At 43.9% G+C, this 19,901-nt stretch overlaps 1 protein-coding gene across 11 annotated transcripts in view; it reads left to right on the forward strand.

Annotated features, from left to right (window-relative positions):
* Positions 1-9,950: 9,950 nt before the first annotated feature.
* The window catches only part of SBNO1 (strawberry notch homolog 1), a 56,279-nt gene continuing 46,328 nt past the window's right edge, over positions 9,951-19,901 (forward strand). For 3 of the 11 annotated variants that reach the window (XR_004521378.2, XM_019950309.3, XM_019950310.3), the window contains exons 1-3: positions 10,515-10,670; positions 18,229-18,360; positions 18,884-18,988. Coding sequence is in view for 10 of the 11 variants with exons in the window: in XM_019950309.3 (XP_019805868.1) it covers positions 10,662-10,670; positions 18,229-18,360; positions 18,884-18,988 (246 nt within the window). In the remaining variant the exon portion in view is untranslated. Of the gene's footprint in view, positions 10,108-10,404; positions 10,671-18,228; positions 18,361-18,883; positions 18,989-19,901 lie in introns of those variants that run through there. The other 8 variants (XM_004312836.4, XM_019950313.3, XM_019950317.3 and 5 more) reach the window with 6 other exon arrangements.

The raw sequence follows: 19,901 nt of genomic DNA on the forward strand, positions 1-19,901 counted from the left end.
ACGGAAACAACCGGGCACCTTTCTCTACCCAGGGTAGCTGGGTCGTAAGGTCCCAGAGAAACATAGGTGTCCTGGGTATTCTTTGCTTTGAACACAGGTAAGGTGTCCAGTTACAGCTCTTCCCTGGGGATCCCTCCTGGACATAGGAGGAGAGGTCACTCATCCATTCTCTCTCTTCGGTCCCCAAGAAGATTTTGGAATCCCCACCATTGCCCAAGTACCCTACCATTGCACCAGGAAAGTAGGAGAGCAAAATAAGGTGATATATGTGAAAACACTGGGAAAAGTAGGAAGCAACAATTTTCTCACTCACTGTGTGCCCTTTGGTATATTTCAGCTCTCTGTCCCTCGGTTTACCCAGCTGTCAAATGATGGAGTCAGCTGTGATCTCCAAGTTTCCTTCCAGCTTCCATAAATACACAGAGGTTTTTACTTTCTCTAAAATGCATTAATTCAACATTTATTGAGCTGTATACCTGACACTGTCTGGTCCCCCAAGGATACAGTGGCAAATAAGACAGATCCCTACATTTTTTAGGACAGAAACAAACAAGAAATCACTTTTTAAATATTAAATAGTGATTAATGTTATGGGTGAAATGAAAACAGGGAATTTTACAGAGTGTGAGTGCGGAGATCATTGCTTCTATGGATTGGTGAAGTCAGAGAAATCCTCTTTGAGTTGGTGGCTTTAGGTTATACCCTAAATAAGTGAGTCCCAAGGGAGAAGGTACTTGTAGGTAGAGGGAATAGTGAGCGCAAATGCCCCAGAAGTGGGAATAAGCTTGGTTGTCTGGGGAAAGAAAAAGAAACCCAATGTGATCGGAACTGAGTGTATGATGAGAATGGAGGGCATCAGGCTGGGAAGGTAGGCAGGGGCTAGATCACATAGGCCCTTGAAGGCTGTGCTGGTCTCTTAGCTCCAAATTCACTCTTCTCCACCCTGCCCTGCAATATTTGGGCTGCAAACTGTAGTGCACCTTTGTCAGCTAGTGTTAGGTTCTGTCAATAGGCGAGGATACAGGGAGACTGGAAGGCAGGGGGAGGGACTCACTCCTGCCCGTTTGCTTGCTATTCCTGTCAGAGTAAGTAATGACATTTTGCTTCTGACAGGCCATTTGGTTCATTCTCCAGGCTCTTTCCAGAAATAGCCTCAGCGTGCTACCTCAGAAGTACCAGCAGCAGCCCCTCTTCAGAGTTCTGAGCCCCAGCTTTGCAGGGCCCCTCCCGTAAGCTCTTGAAGGGCCAGTGCCAACGTCATGGTGCCTCTTTCTCAGCGGCATAAGAACCAGCCCTCCAGGAATCCTCTTCTGATTCTTATTCTCTGTTAACCCCAATGGATCTCTTTGTTCTCCAGCCCTAGAAGTGGGAGCTGCTTCCTGCAGTTATTATTAAATGACTTCAGTGTTCCCTTTCTGCTTGTTCAGCCCTCCACCACCTGTTTAATGAATTTCCTATTTTAAATTCTGTTTTCCTGACCGGACCCTGATGGACACAAAAGCCATTAGTAAGGACTGAGACTTTTATCCCAAATCTGATAAGAAGCCACTACATGGTTTTAAGCCAAGGGTAGATGGATAGATTGGTCAATCTGAACAGCAATTTTGCAAACAGTTATGCAAACAGAAGGATTGCAAATAGCTACAGTTACAGTAATCTGCATTGAGACTCGGGATATTGGAAAAATGTGACATGCTTCAGGACTGCCTGCCTGCTTACCGATCTCCATTTTCCTAAGATGCCGTGGGTGAAATCACACCAGTGCTGAGATGACTTTCCTTACTCTAGGGTTATCTTTGAATCAATATTTGCTCCAGGCTTTTGCTATTGTTTAATACTTTTTTATTAGCATCAGTTCTTGTTTTTTTTTTTGCGGTACGCGGGCCTCTCGCTGCTGTGGCCTCTCCTATTGCGGAGCAGAGACTCCGGACGCGCAGGCTCAGCGGCCACGGCTCACGGGCCCAGCCGCTCCGTGGCACGCGGGATCCTCCCGGACCGGGGCACGAACCCGCGTCTCCTGCATCGGCAGGCGGACTCTCAACCACTGCGCCACCAGGGAAGCCCAGCATCAGTTCTTTTTTTTTAATGGAAGGGGTTTTTTAAATTTATTATTTACTTATTTATTTTATTTTAATTTTGGCTGCGTCTGGTCTTAGTTGCGGCACTCCGGATCTTCGTTGCGGCACGCAGGCTTTTCTCTAGTTGTGGCGCTTGGGCTCTGTAGTTTGCGGCACACGGGCTCTCTCACTGAGGCGCGCAAGCTCAGAAGTTGTGGAGCGCGGGCTTAGTGGCCCCACGGCATGGGGGATCTTAGTTCCCTGACCAGGGATCGAACCTGTGTCCCCTGCATTGTAAGGCGGATTCTTTACCACTGGACCACCAGGGAAGTCCCAGCATCAGTTCTTAAAAGGTTCTACCGAATGGGACATGTATTCCACAGCTGGTGACCACTGTGATCTACTAATTCCTTCCATTCATCTGTGAGTATAAATAATATACATACCTTTTCCTATTATATGTATGTGTGTGTATATATATAAATATGTATGTATGGATGGATAGATAGATATACACAGGTACATAAATATATAAACTTCCCCCATATGTATATATACACGTATGTGTTAATATGTGCAACATGCATATATACAATATATGTAATATACTTGGAATGCAAGCAAGTGAGAGTAAAACAATACTCGTTCTACCTCATAGGTTTATTGTTAGAATTAAATGAGAGAGGGGAATTCCCTGGCAGTTCAGTGGCAGTTCAGGACTTCGCCTTCCAGTGTGTGTGGGGATGCGGGTTTGATTCCTGGTTGGGGAGCTAGGATCCCACATGCCTCGGAGCCAAAAAAACAAAACATAAAACAGAAGCAATATTGTAACAAATTCAATAAAGACTTTAAAAATGGTTTACATTTAAAAAAAATCTTAAAAACAAAACAAAACAAAACAAATTTAGGGACTTCCCTGGCCGCCAAGTGGTTAAGTCTGCGCTTCCACTGCAGGGGAACATGGGTTCAATCCCTGGCCAGGGAACTAAAGATCCTGCTTGCCACATTGCGTGGCCAAGAATATATAAATAAGATAAAATAGAGAAGTTAAAAAAACACTTTAAAAATTAGTTTAAATATATACATGAACCTTTCAAAATTGCATTTTAATTATTGTATTGGTCAAGATTTTTTCCTTTTAATTTTTAAAAAATTATTTATTTATTTTTTAAATAAATAAGTTTCTTTATTTATTTGGCTTTGTTGGGTCTTCGTTGCTGTGCGCGGGCTTTCTCTAGTTGCGGCGAGCGAGGGCTACTCTTCGTTGCGGTGCGCGGGCTTCTCCTTGTGGTGGCTTCTCTTGTTGCAGAGCACGGACTCCAGGCACGCAGGCTCAGTAGTTGTGGCGCACGGGCTTAGTTGCTCCGCGGCATGTGGGATCTTCCCAGACCAGGGCTCTAACCCGTGTCCCCCGCAATGACAGGTAGATTCTTAACCACTGCGCCACCAGGGACGTCCGGTCAAGATTGTTTTGGATTGCAAATGAGAGAAACAAAGCTCAGCCTAGTTTAAGAAAATAAGGGAGGAGTTCCCTGGCAGTCCAGTTGTTAAGACTCCACACTTCCACTGTAGGGGACACGGGTTCGATCCCTGGTCGGGGAACTGAGATCCCAGTGCAGCCAAAAAAAAAAAGTGAGTTTATTGTCTCTCATAACAGAAAAGTTCAGGGTATGAGTAGCTTCAGGCATCGAAGGATGATCCAGGGACTCAAAGGATGTCATCAGAAGGTCAACAGGGTTTAGTCTCTCCCTCTTTCTCCCCATCCTGCCCTTTGCACCACTGATTTCTAGGTTGGCTTCACAGACTGGTCTCCAGCTCCACATCATGGCCTTTGCCCCTACTTCTCAATGTTATTTTGGCAAGGGAGTGTCTTTTTCCTATTATTTTCAGTACAAAGTTCTAGAATTGAAACTCACTGGCTGGCACTAAACCAATCAAAGCGGCCTTGACAGTGGATCCAGTATTCCAATTGGCCAGACCCAGATTACATGCTCTACCCTGGAGTGATGTATGTGGGAGAATGTTAGCCCTTTCCATACCACATGGACTTTGAGAGGGCATGATAAATTTAAGGTGCGGTTATCTGAAAAAAGAGAGGTGGATTCTAGGGACTTCCCTGGCAGTCCAGTGGTTAAACCTGGGGCAAGAAATACACAAGATGGGACTTCCCTGGTGGTCCAGTGGTTAAGAATCTGCCTTCCAATGCAGGGGGTGGGGGTTCGATCCCTGGTTGGGGATCCCACTTGTGTGGTGCAGCCAAAAAAAAAAAAGAGAGAGAGAGATGGATTCTGGGCAGTCAAAACAACTGCTGTTACCGAGCACAGAGGATTTTTAGGGCAGTGAAAATACTCTGAATGATACTGTAATGACAGAACATGTAATTATACATGTGTCCAAACTCATACAATGTATACCACCAAGAAGAAGTAAACCATGGACTCTGGGTGATAATGATGTGTCCATGTAGGTTCATCAATTGTAACAAATGTATCATCTGGCGGGGGCTGTGTATAGTGGGGGAGGCTATGCAAATGTGGGGTCAGGGGGTAGATGGGAAATCTCTGTTCCTTCTCCTCAGTTTGGCTGGGAATCTAAAACTTCTCTAAAAAATAAAGTCTTCAACAATAACGATACCGCTACCTGCGATTATGTCTACCACCTTCTAAAATCCAGTACACGCTTCAGCCCACATTCTGGTGCTCTCTGCTGCATTAGATATTGCTTGATCACTCATTCCTTAAAACTCTACTGCCTTGGTTCTGCTTTGACCTCTCTGATTGATCTTTCTAAGTCTCATTGCATATTCACTTTTTAGATACAGGACCTCAGGTTTCTGCCCTTGGCCCCCTGCTCTTCTCTCTGAGTACAGTTTTATCCTCTCTCATGTTTTAATCCCCATCTGGATCCTCAAGCTGTAGACTCAACTGCTTGCTAGACATCTCCACTTGGATTCCCACAGGCCTCTCAAAATTCCTTATGATAGACTTACTTTGATAGCCTCCAGTGAACAGCATCTCCCGCTATTCATACGCTTGTGTGACTTTCCTTGAGTCCTATTTTACCTTGTTAACCAACAGAATATGGTGGAAACATCACTGTGTCACTTGAAAGCCTAAAATTTAAGAAAGGCTAGAAGCTTCTGCTTTCGTGTTCTTGGGAGTCCTGAGCCACAGTACAAGAACCATAGAGAGGCTGCTGGAGAGACCACTTTGAGAGAGAGAGAGATACAGCTGTCCCAGCATCCCAGCTGAGCCCAGCCCACAGCTGATCCACCAGCTGATTACAACCACACAAGTGACTGTCAGCAAAACCAGAAGAACTGTCCAGCTGAGCCCAGCCCAACTTGCAGAATCATGAGAATAACATTGCAGTAGTTAAGTCATTACCTTTGGGGGTCATTTTTTCCCTAACAATAGGTAAGCAAAGCATTCCTCATACCTAAAGCCAAACTCATTGTCTTCCTCTTTAGACCTGTTTGTCTTCCTGAGGTCAGCGTTTCAGCAAATGGCACTTGGCCTTCTTCTATTGCTCAACAATTTTGCTCCAGTTCAGGTTCTGTTCTTCTCTCCTCTCAACCTGTCTGGTCTTTGTACCTGCAGCCCAGTTTTTAGATCCAACTGCTGCACTGCTTCCAGAGTGATTCTTCTAGAATGCATACCTAACCATGGCAGTTCTCTGCATAACAGGCTTCTGAGTTCTTTGTAGCTTACAGAATAAAGTCCAAACTCAGTTATAAAAGGCTCTTTCAGAATGATCTTTATCTACTTTTTGCAATCCTACTAGTAACTCCTTTTTACTTGCTATATCAAGGTACAGAAGGCAGACACTACACCAGTTATTTAATGAAGAAAATTTAAGATAAGAAATTGTTGGGCATTCCCTGGCCGTCCAGTGGTAAGTACTCCGTGCTTTCACTGCCGAGGGCCTGGTTTTAATCCTGGTCGGGGAACTAGGATCCCACAAGCCGCGCAGTGTGGCAAAAAAAAAAAAAAAAAAAAAAAAATTGTTAACTAGGTATAAACTGGTGAACTAGGTAACTGAAAGGGTAAAGAGAGAACTTGAAGGCATCACAGGCCTTGCAACTGTGGAAAGCAATTCTCACCACTCAGGCTAAGGGGAAAAAGGGAAGGGGTTGGTGTAATTTAAACTTATAAACGGGACTTCCCTGGTGGTCCAGTGGTTAAGACTCCATGCTCCCAGTGCAGGTGGCAGGGTTTGATCCCTGGTCAGGGAACTAGATCCCGCATGCTGCAACTAAGACCCGAGACAGCTAAGTAAATATTTCGAAAAAAAATAAACTTAGAAATGTAGAAGAGGGGCCCCGTGTTGCTGAAACCGAAACTCCAAGGAGGGGGTTCTGCTCAACTGGTGTTAGTGTCTCTGAGCTTGGAGGGTGACCCTGTGGTTGCTCTCACTGGTCCTCGTGTCTGAGAGGAGAGTTTGGTGTGATGAGGCCAGCTTTGTAAGTGTGGGAAAAACTGCAAACGGGATATAGCTGCTGCGGTATCACTTTGGAGGGAAATGCACGTGCCAGGGTGAAGAGGTGTTGCTGGGATGACATTCACAGGAAACTTTTTCCTGCTCCAGCCTAGCGGCACTGAAACAGCTGGCAAAGCAGAAATGTAGTTCTGCAGTGCATCACAAAGCAGAGCATAGACGCTTGGGTTTGGAGCTGAGAAACATTATGTTAACAACTGGTGCACTTGCTTTGTGTTTTGTTTTGTTTTGTTTTGTTTTGTTTTCTGGCTCCATCGTGCAGGATCTCAGTTCCCTGACCAGGGATCCAACCCATGCCCCCTGCAGTGGAACTGCGGAGTCTTAACCACTGGGCCACCAGGGAAGTCCCTGGTGCACTTGCTTCGTTACTGTCCCTTCTCTTTGCTTTGCTCCTGTTTCAGGACATTTGCATGTGCTGTTTCCTCTTTCTCAAGTGCAGTTCTCTCTTCACTTTGCCTAGTTAACACCTACTTTTCCAATCTTATCTGGGTTATCGCTCCCTCAAAGAAGCCTTCTTTGACTTCCCTGATGAGGTCAAATTACTCTATAATAGGCTCTGTTAGCTTTTATGTAGCCTTGTCACAGCTACAAGTTTACATTTTGTGTAATTTTGGGATTAATGCCCACTAGATTGTAAGGGCATTTATCTCAAGGGCAGGCACCATCCCTCACATCCCACCTGATTTGTTTTTCTTAAACTTGTGTCCCTAACACAATACCTCTAACATGGTATCTGGCTCAAATATGTTGAATGAAATAAGAAGTGTAGTGTAAATATAAATAGCCCCCCCCGACTTGGGGGGAGTCCATACCATGCTTGAATAGGGATTTTTCTGAATTATCTGCTTCCAGTAGTATCTCTGTTCTGGACGCAGCTCGTAAGTCTTCCTCCTGCCTCTGACCCTCAGTCTCTCAGTTCCCATCCCCTGATAACAACTGCTACTTGGGTTGTCATTCTGAGATGCTCCACGCGAACGTGCAAGCAAAATATATATTCTCATAGACAGAAGTGCTTCATTCTATTTTTTTTTAATTTTATTTACTTATTTTGGCTGGGTTGGGTCTTTGTTGCTGTGCGCACCCTTTCTCTAGTTGTGGCGACCGGGGGCTATTCTTTGTTGCGGTGTGCGGGCTTCTCCTTGTGGTGGCTTCTCTTGTTGTGGAGCACAGGCTATAGGCACGTGGGCTTCAGTGGTTGTGGCACGCGGGCTTCAGTAGTTGTGTCATGCGGGCTCTAGAGCGCAAGCTCAGTAGTTGTGGAACACGGGCTTAGTTGCTCCACGGCATGTGGGATCTTCCTGGACCAGGGATCAAACCCATGTCCCCTGAGTTGGCAGGATTCTTACCCACTGCGCCACTGGGGAAGTCCCAGAAGTGCTTCATCCTTTTGAACAACTGTTTCACTGTAGGAAAGTACCATAGTTTAGTTAATTAGTCTTTTCTTCAAAGACATTAAAGTTGTTTCCCATCTTTTCCTTCTACAAATGCTGCTGCAGTGAATGACCTTGTGCATAACATTCGTGTGCATATGTGCAGTTATATTATAAATATCCCCTGAAACACCTTTTACTTTGGTTCAAGGTAAAGAGATTATGCAGAGATGGCAGCAAGGATCTGGCTTAGATGCTCAGAAAGTACCTCAAAGGTGGGAGTTCCTAGGTTAGACCTCTGTCTTCAGAATCTAGGACTCATCTAGTCCCGGTGTACAACTAGAGTTTGGGGGCCACTTGGAAACTGAATTGCTCCAACCAAGCTCCAAAGACGCTGATGCATTAACTATCAATACAATGTCTTAGTTTTTTTGCTGTATTCTTTCTCTTTTTATAATGTGACAATTGCTTGTTTGCTGTCATCTACACTAGACCATAAACTAGGCTAGGGGAAAGTAGTGAACAAGACAGATGAAGGCCTTGGTCTCCCATGGTTCTTTTTTTTGGCCACGCCAAGCAGCATGCGGGGTCTTAGTTCCCCAACCAGGAATTGAACCTGTGCCCCTGCAGTGGAAGCGCAGAGTCTTAACCACTGGATCTCCAGCGAAGTCCCCAAGGCCTTGTTCTTATGGAACTATTTTTATTTTTTTTACCTTTGTAGGTTTGTGTGTGTATGGATTAAACGAAATAATGGAGGTACAGTGATTAGCAAATTCGCAATTTAAAATGTTTGTTTACATGTATACATATATAATACATATTCATGTATATAAACAGAATATTGGAAGAGTCATAATTATTCTTGCCGTGACTACATTTTTTTTCCTCTCCCCCAGCCCCACACTGTCTCTTGAAGAGCTCACACCTTAACCTCCAAGTTAACCAAACCAGTAGGTTTGCTTTGAGCTCAAGGCGAGTGCGAAGCGCGGCCGGTAGGGGGCAAGAATCACCCAGGCGTGCCCATTACCTAAGCAAGGGATTCAAAGAGCATTCTCAGAATGACTTTACAAAAGGGTTACCAAGAAGTTAATTTGTTTATTCTGTGTCAGGTCACTTAGTAGTAGTAGCAATAATAATGATCATAATGGAGAATATGAAAATAAGGAAGTGAGAGGTAGTAGCGACAGATCTGCAGCAATCATTAATTGAGAGCAATAGTTTGTTCAGGTTACCGGGTGTGTGTGAATAAAAAAGAAGTGGGGCTGATTACGCTCTCACTCCTTAGGATCTGTACATGGCAGTGGACCAGCCGAGGGGCTCCGAGTTACTTGCGGTTTCACATTGAATAAAGTGCTTTGAGCAAGCCTAACAAGCAATGAGTAGGCGAATATTTTTTTCTAGAATTAACTAAGGTAACGAGCTTTTCAAAGTGACACAGACGCCACTAGGTAACTTCCCGGCCCAGAGCCACACATCGAAAAGGTTTTGAAAACAGCTTCGGGCCCCTCCTAGCCTGACTTTGAAAGCAGGTGTGGGACGCATGCGCCCGGCCCACCGGTTGACCTCCTGGTGGCAACCCAGATCACGGACCTTCTTCCCGACAGCCCGCGAGGGAGAAAGGGAGGGGGAACGGAACTCTCGCGAGATCTTTCGAGCGCCGGCGGAAGCAGTAGACACGTGACTCTCCTAGGCGGCCTTCGTCTTCCCCCCTCCCCCTTCCTCGGAAACCCGGCCCCCTCACCCCTCGCCCACCCCGGAGCCGCGGTAATGGACGGTTTGGGTTCCGGAATTCCCTTGGATCCAACCACTGATACCGGGTCGGCAGGAGCGACGGAGTCCGTGCTTAGCGGCGAAGGCAGGGGCGGTCAAGATGGGGGGGGGAAATCATCCTCCTTCACCTAGGAGGGAGGCGGGGCGGAGAGGGGCGCTGGGGAGTGGGGTGGGGGAGGGAGGAAGTCACGTGGGGCGTGCGCGCGGCGCCTCATCCGTTGCCCCACCCCCTCCCGGCGGGGCGGGGCGGGGGGGCTGAGGGGGAGGGGCGTCAAGATGGCGGCGGGGAGGTAGGCAGAGCCGGACGCCGCTGCTGCCGCCGCCACCGCCGCCGCCTCCGCTCCAGTCGCCTCTGGTTCTTCAAGCTCTCGCTACCCGGAGAAGCTGTTCCGGCGTCGGATCCCGCGGGGAAAGTAAGTCCTCTCCTTAGCCCTTTTCTATCTTTACACTCCCCCTCCCGGACAGCCTCCCACTCCCACCCTCCTCAGGGGGCCGTGCGGGGCCGGGCTGGGGGGGGCCGCCACCTCACCCCGGCTTGGGGCCTCCCTCGCCCCTCGCAGCCCCCTCAGCTGCACGCCCTGGGGGCCCTCGGGGGCACGGTCCCGGCGGTGGCCCCGCCGCGCTCGCTTCCTCTGCCCGTCAGCGCCGGGCCCTGCGGTCGCCGCGCGTGGGGCTCTCGGGCCCCGGGGGCCCCGCTGTCCCGGGCCGGAGGCACCCCGTTTGGGCGAGGAGGCAGCGTCTGCGGACGCCGGTTCCGGCTCCGACTGGGCCGTACCCCCCCTTGCTTCCGCGGCTCGACCCGGGGGCTTCGAGGTCCCGGCCTCTCAGGAAAGTGAGCTCCGTAATCCTTCAGAAGTCCTCCTGCCGGACGATTGTTCCGGTTCAGGGCGAGTGCGGGAGGCGACAGGGTCGCCCAAGATCTGAACCCCCGCACCTGCAGTTTGCGGATTACCTCGCTGTCGGGGCGATGGGGACGGTACGTGGGGCACGTGGGGCCACCTTCACGCCTCACCCGGTGATTAGGTTAATTTTGCCTCGAGCTCGCTCGCTCGCCTCCTGGACCCTAAGTAAGCATCTGTGTGGAGGGGAAAGGCGGTTGGGAATTGGCTTACTTTGAGAGTGTTTGGCGTAACGAGCATCTAAAGTTCCCCAAACCAGTGTATGCTGGTGGTTTCCCAGAAGTGGTTTGGGGTCGGTTTAACCGCTGAGGAAGTTTGGATGTGCCTGAACCCTTGTGATTGTTTCTTTCCTGACCCTGGCATCCAGCTCCTCCCCTTTCCACCCCGGCTTTGTGTTTCTGTTTGGTTAATGTTTGCGGACCACTAACTTGATCCTCGCACAGAGAAGCTCTTTTTATGTGCGTGCTCCGTTTACTGTGGGAGGCTTTTGTTTTGGGGAGTCGCTGGTTGAGAAACGTGGGAAAAGAACGGGCGAGAAAATGAGAGTCAAATAAAGCAACGTTTTTAGCCATTGAATTGCCCAGCCAGTTGTAACCGCACCCGGAAGTTTGTACTAAACACGTGTTGATGAGAAGAAGGTTAAAAACTGGGTCCCCTTTGACCTTTAAAAGTTGATTATTAGCAGTTTATGTTGAGTTAAATGTGTCATATTCTCTAGGCAGCCAGAATTAGAGACGGAATAGGGTTTCTAAAGTGTCGGCAGGAGGGTCCAGAAAGCTGTCAAACGCCTAGTTGCTCTAGCGCGGTTCCTCAGAACAGTTGCAAACAGTTAAACCAGATAACAGTGCGGAGGGATTCCATTTTTTCCCAGTTATTTACCGCAATCAGAACTGCTTTTCATAAGCAGTGGGGAAAGCCTTCATCACTGCACAAAAGATAGTTTGTACAGAATTTCTAGGATAAAATGTAGAATTTGCTGCTGCTGCCTTGAGTGGGACATTAGTTTTGCAAGCAAGGGAACATTTTATTTTCATGTTTAAAGAAGTTGTTTCCAAAGTTTACCTTACCAGAGAAGACATCTTTACTCTTTTCCTCTGGATTCTGCTTTTTATCTCCCAATATAACTTTATTCCCAGATCTAATTTTGTTCCATACAATCCTCCAGAATTTTAAATAAATTTTATTTTAGTTGCTGGGTAAATGTTAAAAAGGGAGGCTTAGTGAGTGGCTTACAGATCGTAAATTCATCATCCATTCATCCATCCATTCATTCATCCATCCATTGAATGCTCTTATGTGTCAGTTTTACATGTTTTAAGGGTTTTGCTGAGATTACTATTTAAAAACGTGCAGTATGGAGATTCTTTTCATGTTTTTTTAAAGTCTTTTTTCGCCTCAAAGACTTTAGGTACAGATAACATATTGGCATTTCTTAGTCTCTGAATTGAGCTTTGATTTGAGACTTGCCGCCTTGCCTGTGAAGGAAGACAGCACACAGGTCTGAGGTCTGCTCTTAGCAAGACACCTGACTTTTCGTGAGGCTCTGTGGGTTTGTGCTTTGCCTGCCAAAAATTGGTGTAAAGATACTTTCCGAGAGGAATTGTTTTCCATTAAATAGACAATTAATAACCAAGATGATGTAATCCTTAAGTTTTTGCAGTTGTCTTTTTTAATGCTAATTGACAGATCCACTTTGATGTGGTTGAGCTTTACTAAGTAAGGACAACCTTGTGATACCACTGAAATTTTCTGTAGATGGAAAGGATAGGCTCTTGAAGAGCAGGAACTCTCTTTTATGAAAAAAAATATGGTATAAAACCCGTCAAATTAACTTGCTTATTTACCTCTTGGGAGACAGTATATAGCACAGAGCAGTGATTTTCAAACCTTTTTTACTGCATTCCGCAGTAAGAAATGTGTTTTACGTTGTGACCTAGTACATAATGCACGCATAGAACTCAGTTTTGTGAAATGTTTACACTCTCTGCGTGTGCTGCATTAATTCTGTCTGTATTTAAAATATTTGAATATTCTATATTTGAAATACTTAAAAATACTGGTCATGACATACTTAAATCATTTGACAGCATTGTTGTGACCAGCAGTTTGAAAAATACTGGTATGGCGTTAGTAGCACAGAATCTTGGGATGGGCGGGCAGGGTGCAGGGCGCAGGTATCAGCCCTCCTAGGTTTGTAATTCTGCTACAAGCTTGCTTTGTTGTTACCTTGTTACAGTTCATCTCTCTAAGCCTGTTTCTCATCTCTGACAAGGGAATAAGGGATAGTTTTTACTCATGGATTATTTTGAGAGTTAAAGAATTCCAACCATATAGTGAATGTCGAGAAGACTAGCCATCTGCTTTTGATGGTGTGATGGAGAAAGTAGTGCCCCCCACCCAAATCTTTCTTGGGTTTCTTTTTCAAAGCATTTTTGAAACTTGTATATAATCTGCACATTCCTTTGTGATTCCATTCTTCCTATAGGTTTTGCAATGAGAGTGAGGGGAGGGGCCCTTTACGGAGCAATCGCTGCTTGGGGAAGTAGGTGTTAAAAAATACAGATTATATCCTTTTAGGTAAAGAAAATCCTTTTTAGCAAACTTCTTCATACCTACCTTCCCTTCCTCCTGATACTCTTAAGGAACCAGCACTCAGTAGACACTTAATGAATACTTGTTGATGGACTTAACCAGCTGAATTCTAAGTGGATCATTATCCTTCAAATTCTTAAGCTGAGTGCCAGTCATCGACATCCAGGCTACATAAAAACAGAGTTGGGTCAAAAATTAGACATGTTTAGCACTATTAAGTAAAGAGGAAAATCCTTTTCAGGCAAAGATATTTCTTTCTTTCTTTTTTTAATAAATTTAAATTTATTTTATTTTTGGCTGCGTTGGGTCTTTGTTGCTGCGTGAGGGCTTTCTCTAGTTGTGGCTGGTGGAGGTTACTCTTGGTTTCGGTGCACGGGGTTCTCATTGCGGTAGCTTCTCTTGTTTCGGAGCTCTGGGGTGCGTGGGCTTCAGTAGTTGTGGCACGCAGGCTGAGTAGTTGTGGTGCGCCGGCTCAGTAGTTGTGGTGCACAGGCTTAGTTGCTCCACAGCATGTGGGGTCTTCCCGGACCAGGGCTCTAACCTGTGTCCCCTGCATTGGCAGGGGGATTCTTAACCACTGCACCACCAGGGATGTCCGGCAAAGATATTTCTAAAATGATATTATATGTGCACATTTAAATATGTCTACCAGTTTCCTCTAGATATGCTAATTGATTAGATATATTGGATGTATGACACTTGAGTAAAAAGGGTGCTAGTATTTTATAGAACTAATGTGGAAGTTAATTAGTGAATAAATTGCCAACAGGTAGTTTGTATTCTAGATATAAAGTGTTATATCAACAATTTGAAGGAAAACATTTTTTGAACATTATAGTAATGTTTATCAATATAATGGTTAATAGTAGCTAATATTTATTCCAGGTAGTGTAATATTTACTCAACACAGCAATCCTGTAAAGTAGGTTCTATTTTTATTCCCATTTGAAGATGAGGAAACTGAGTCACAAGTTATTACTTAACTGTGTTACACTACTTAGCAGATGGTGTAGTCAGTATTTGAAACCAGGTTTTCCCCTTGACTTCATAGTCTCCTCAGCCTCTGTAGTGTACTGCTGTTGCTGCTGCAGGTACATCTCTTGTATCTGCCCAGAGCTATAAAGATCTGCTTCGGTCTCAACAAGAGGAACCTTGTCCTTGTTGATAGGTTTCAGTGTTGGTGTTCTCAGTGGGAACTGTATCCTTTCATTCTTCTGATTGGCTGTTGTTTCTCAGGATTCTCTTCCTGCCAAGGATGTCTCTTAGTTTCTGTCTACTACTGTGTCATTAGTCCTTATTTATCATAGACGCTTTCATAGGAGTCCTATTTTTGAATACGTGATATTTTCAAATGTATTTATGATAAAAATGGAACCTTTTTCTTGTCCGTTGTTTGAGGTAGAATCACTCTGTGTTTAGTAGTTAGCAGTTCTTTTTCACCTAACAGTGTTTGTGTTTACATTATACTTAGTGGGTTCAAAGTGAAAATGTTTTTTTCCCTCTCAGGAATAAATCTTACTTGTTTGTAAAATGTGGGGAAGGTTGCATAATATAACCTTTTAGGGGCTCTGTCAGCTTGAGCACTGAAATTCTGTGAGTCTGTAATATTGATAGTTTCAGAATAGGAATATGATTAAATATTAAGGATTTTCCTTAATGGAGTTAGAGAATGGCATAGATGTGTCCTCTTTATCCCCTCTCCACTTCTCATGCAAAAAAAGTGCAAATAGGGAATTTGTGCCCAATTGGCTTGAGAGAAAGGATCCCTTGATTTTGTTTGTGTATAAGATGTATATAAAATTAAAATCTCTTTCATTAATAGCTCGTAAAAGACAATGTCTCTTACAGGCATTGTCAGTACTAGGTCACTGCTCAGATCAGAGGGTCTCAAATTGTGATTCCTGTGCATTTTGAGTAGGTCACTGATAATGTTACTTATAACTGTTGCCATCATTTCTTATGGACTCCAACAGGTTTACTCCCCAAATAACTCTCTTCCATGATATTTTTGTACTTATAATGCTAATTGTTCAGAAAATATATTTCAGAAAGCTCTCGTGAATTCAGTAACACATGGATTAATGGATCCCTCGGCCTCCAAGCTTTCTGTGGTCTGTAGTTTAGGAATCATTGGTTTAAAAGAATGTGCTTTTGTTTCAAATGTAAATAATTATTTCCAATATTTACTTTAAAAAAGATGACATTTTGATAGTCTCAGGAATTATTAATCTAGGTCAAAATAAGCCGTAGCAAGTGGGCTAAGACCCTGTATTCCCATAGGTCATTGGTCCTAATGAAGTATTTTATAGATTGAATTTTTTTTTTTTTTTTTTTTTTTTTTTTGCGGTACGCGGGCCTCTCACTGTTGTGGCCTCTCCCGTTGCGGAGCACAGGTTCCGGACGCACAGGCTCAGCGGCTGTGGCTCACGGGCCCAGCTGCTCCGCGGCATGTGGGATCTTCCTGGACTGGGGCAGGAACCCCTGTCCCCTGCATCGGCAGGCGGACTCTCAACCACTGCACCACCAGGGAAGCCCTGAAAATATTCTAAAGCATTGGTTTGCTCTTTTGGTACATATTTGTACTATGTACTAGGATAGTAGTTTGTAAAGTGTGGTCAACTATGTATTAGAAAAATGGATCAACTTTTTTTTAAAATAAATTTATTTATTTTATTTATTTCTTTTTGGCCGTGTTGGGTCTTCGTTGCTGTGTGCAGGCTTTTCTCTAGTTGTGGCGAGCGGGGGCTACTTTTCGTTGTGGTGCGCGGGCTTCTCATTGCAGTGGCTTCTCTTGTTGCGGAGCATGGGCTTTAGGCACGCGGGCTTCAGTAGTTGTGGAACGTGGGCTCAGTAGTTTTGGCTCGCAGACTCTAGAGTGCAGACTCAGTAGTTGTAGCGCACGGGCTTAGCTGCTCTGCGGCATGTGGGATATTCCTGGACCAGGGCTCGAACCCGTGTCCCCTGCATTGGCAGGTGGATTCTTAACCACTGTGCCACCAGGGAAGCCCCCAAATGGATCAATTTTATATTAAATCCATATTTTGACATTTCTCCTTGTCTCCTCTGTCATCCGGTTCTTTCATATTTCCATCTTGTTGTTTAATACTAATTCTCCCCTTTCCAGTTTTAATCTCAGACAGGCTTTTATTCCGAAGTTAAGTATTGAAACTTCACAGGTTACCAATATTGACTTCTTGATCTACTCATTGGAAAGAGAATGCATGGGCTTTGGGAATTTGAACAGTCTAGATCTGGGTGTGACCTTGGGCAGGTAATTTAAGCTTTTTGAGCCTCAGTTTCATTTCTAGAATTATAATACTTATCTTGCTCAGGGTTGTCATGGACTAGTGATGGACATGAAGAGCCTGACACTGTGCCAGGCTTGTAAAAGATACTTAGTCACTGTCAGTTCCCTTCCCTTCCTCCTATCTGCTCAAAATGCTTTCTTCCTTAGACTTCTTTTCTTTTCTCTAAAAATTTTGGGGAAATCTCCTTTGGGCTATCCTTCCTCTCATCCTTTAAACAGTAGGTCTGCCCTTCGTTTCATTTCTGGATATCTGGATGTCTGGATGACTGAAGCAGCAGTTCCTGTTAAACAAGAACCAGAGACGCTACCTACTCCAGCACTATCTTTGTAAATCACATCTTTGTAAATGATGTACAAGCGACGTAGACCTACCTAGTAGAGAATTTCTCTATGAAATGTCCTGCTTTGATCTAAAACAGTGGTTCTTGTATGTTGGGAAGTCGTGGTCATGGTATTCTTGGCTAACAACTTTTTTTTTGTAGGACATAACGAAACATTTAATTTCATTGCACAGTCTGAGAATAAATGGACTAGCTGAAAATTAGTTTATTTATGTAATGTGAAGTTAGTTCTTTGATAAAAACAAGTACTCACATTTCTCATAATTATGTTTGTGTATATAAATTGGTTATTTCAGATAAATTAATGAGAAAAGTTAAAATTAAGAAAGCTCTGTTAAACTTTTTTTTCCCTACAAAATGGATAAAAATCCATCTTAGTGGTAGAATACTTTGATTTGGCTCCTATGAGTACAGTTGGAAAACCCCAGCTGAAAGTGTATTTGCCTGCTCGAATTAGGCATTTTCCCCCTAAACTCCATATATCTCACCTTTAGGTCTCTTGGGCTCAACCTTTTTCATTTTCTCTTGGCTTAACTCTAATTATCCATCAACTCATGCTTTTTTGTGTGTGTTTCATGTTCTCCCTTCCATTTTGAGCTTTTATTTAAACTTAGTCTTATGGATTCTCCTTAAATATCTTAGAATCCATTCCCCCTTCTTTCTCTTTACATCTCACTGTTATAGCACATCATCTTTTTCCTGATCTGCTGTAGCATTTTCCTAAGATGTCTCCCTGCCTTGGTCTTACTCTACCCATTCTCAGTTTGCTTCCATACTGCTGTGGAGTAATTTTTCTAAGTCACAAATCTGACTATGTCTTGCAGTCCTCTATCTGAAAACCCTTTGGTGACCCCTGATTCTCACAGGATTAAATGAGCTCTTTAGCATGGTGTTCAGAGCTGTGGGCGAAAACTTCTTCGTCTCTTGCCATCACCTTTGTGAACCTCGTATTTCTGTTCTGAGCTTCCGTACCCATGTTGAACTACTCTAGCCATCTTTCTTAGAGTGCCAGCATCATTCGTGCCCCCATAAGTTTGAATGCACTATCCAGAAGATCCTTGTCTACCTGGCAATTTCTTACCTGAGACTTGGCTCCATTGTCATCTTTGTAATCTCTCTCCCCAGGTGAATTCAGCATTTCCTTCTCTGTTCCCACAGCATTTTGTAACGTATACTCTTTCTGTGATTTGCATACTTTTCTGTCCTTTCCATCTTAATGTGAATTTCTTGGGATCAGAGACTATTGCTCTTTCATCCTTTTTTTGCCTGCTGTGTAGCAGGTTCTTCATAAATATTGAATGAACGGATCCGGTAGAAAATGTTGGTTTATGTTTAGAAGAGAGTTAATTGTCATTTTAAGTTTTTAATGTTAATATTTAATATTTTGTTCTAAAGATGGTGGAGCCAGGGCAAGATTTACTGCTTGCTGCTTTGAGCGAGAGTGGAATTAGTCCGAATGACCTCTTTGATATTGATGGTGGAGATGCGGGGCTTGCAACTCCAACACCTACCCCTCCCGTACAACAGGTAAGTGTTTTCCAAAGCCTCTGTAAGAAGTGAGTTTTTTCTTAATTTTACTTTCTATTATAGAAATAGGTATTGTTAAGCGTTAATTTTAAATATGCATGTGAATATTACTTTTATGTTGATTATTAGTCTTTATTCACAAAGTGGAAAATACTTGGCAGTGAAAATCAAGACATTTTCTGCTTTGATATATAACGTAAGAGATGAATTGCTTAGAGTTACTGTGGGAGGATCGCTAATCCCAATATTTGTCTTTGTACTTTATAGGAATATTTTTCTGAGGTTTCACTATACACATTCTCTGAAAGCAAAAATAAGATTCTGGTGTTAGCGTAGTTTAGTGAAGATGTTATGCTTGCAAAGATTGTTACTTTATACCTGGTATCAGTGATTTTACATTCCATTTGAATGCAAAGCTTGAAAAATTTTTTTATTTTAATAAAATAAATACATCTCTTGTTCTTGAAACAGAATTCACTGCCGTCATTCTTTATTTCTTTCTCTGATGTTGTTTTCTCTCCAGTCAGTGCCACTTAGTGCATTAGAACTAGGTTTGGAGACTGAAGCAGCAGTTCCTGTTAAACAAGAACCAGAGACGCTACCTACTCCAGCACTATTAAATGTTAGGGTAAGAATTATTTAGATTTGGCATTACTATGAAAATAGTTTAGGGTTGTAGTAAGAAAATAACCTTTAATATGAAATAGTTTTATTTCACTAGTTCTGCTTTTTGCTGCTTCTTTCCCAGTATTCTATCTACTCTCACCTCCTACTTTATAAAATGTTTCTTTCACTCTTCTGGTAGTTATGTTGATCAAAAGATTAAGGGGAAAGAAACCCCCATTTTTTTAGGTTATTTATTGCAAGTGATAGAAAATTCATGAAGTAAAGGTGAACTACACGTTAACCCACTACACTTTTCATTTTTACTTGTTTATTTCAGCTTTTGTCCATTGGTATATATAATTTTTATGTGATTGTTACTGTGCTTTAAATGTAGAGTTCCACTGACCTTGTTTTAAACATAGCAGTTTTCGTCGTTGTTGTTACTGTAGGCTGGGCTGCACGGCTTGTGGGATCTCAGTTCCCCAACCGGGGATTGAACCTGGGCCATGGCAGTGAAAGCCCTGAATCCTAACCAGTAGGCCACAGGAAACTCCCTACGCATAGCAATTATTAATTTAAGCTCTAGTGGTATAAAAGTATTGGACTGGTTAAAATTTGATAACTTTTGATAAATTATTGTTGAGAGTTACATTTAAAATTAATAGTAATGTAGAAGATTCTTGTTAGAGAAGTCATTAACAAATAACTTGAAGGGGGAAAGAAGTAGAAATAGACTTAAATTTATAAAAATATCTGTTGGGGCTTCCCTGGTGGCACGGTGGTTGGGAGTCCACCTGCTGATGCAGGGGACGCGGGTTCGTGCCCCGGTCCGGGAAGATCCCACGTGCCGCGGAGCGGCTGGGCCTGTGAGCCATGGCCGCTGAGCCTGCGCGTCCGGAGCCTGTGCTCCGCAACGGGAGAGGCCACAACAGTGA

This window comes from Tursiops truncatus, chromosome 13 (genome assembly GCF_011762595.2).
Source record: "Tursiops truncatus isolate mTurTru1 chromosome 13, mTurTru1.mat.Y, whole genome shotgun sequence".
NCBI lineage: Eukaryota > Metazoa > Chordata > Mammalia > Artiodactyla > Delphinidae > Tursiops > Tursiops truncatus.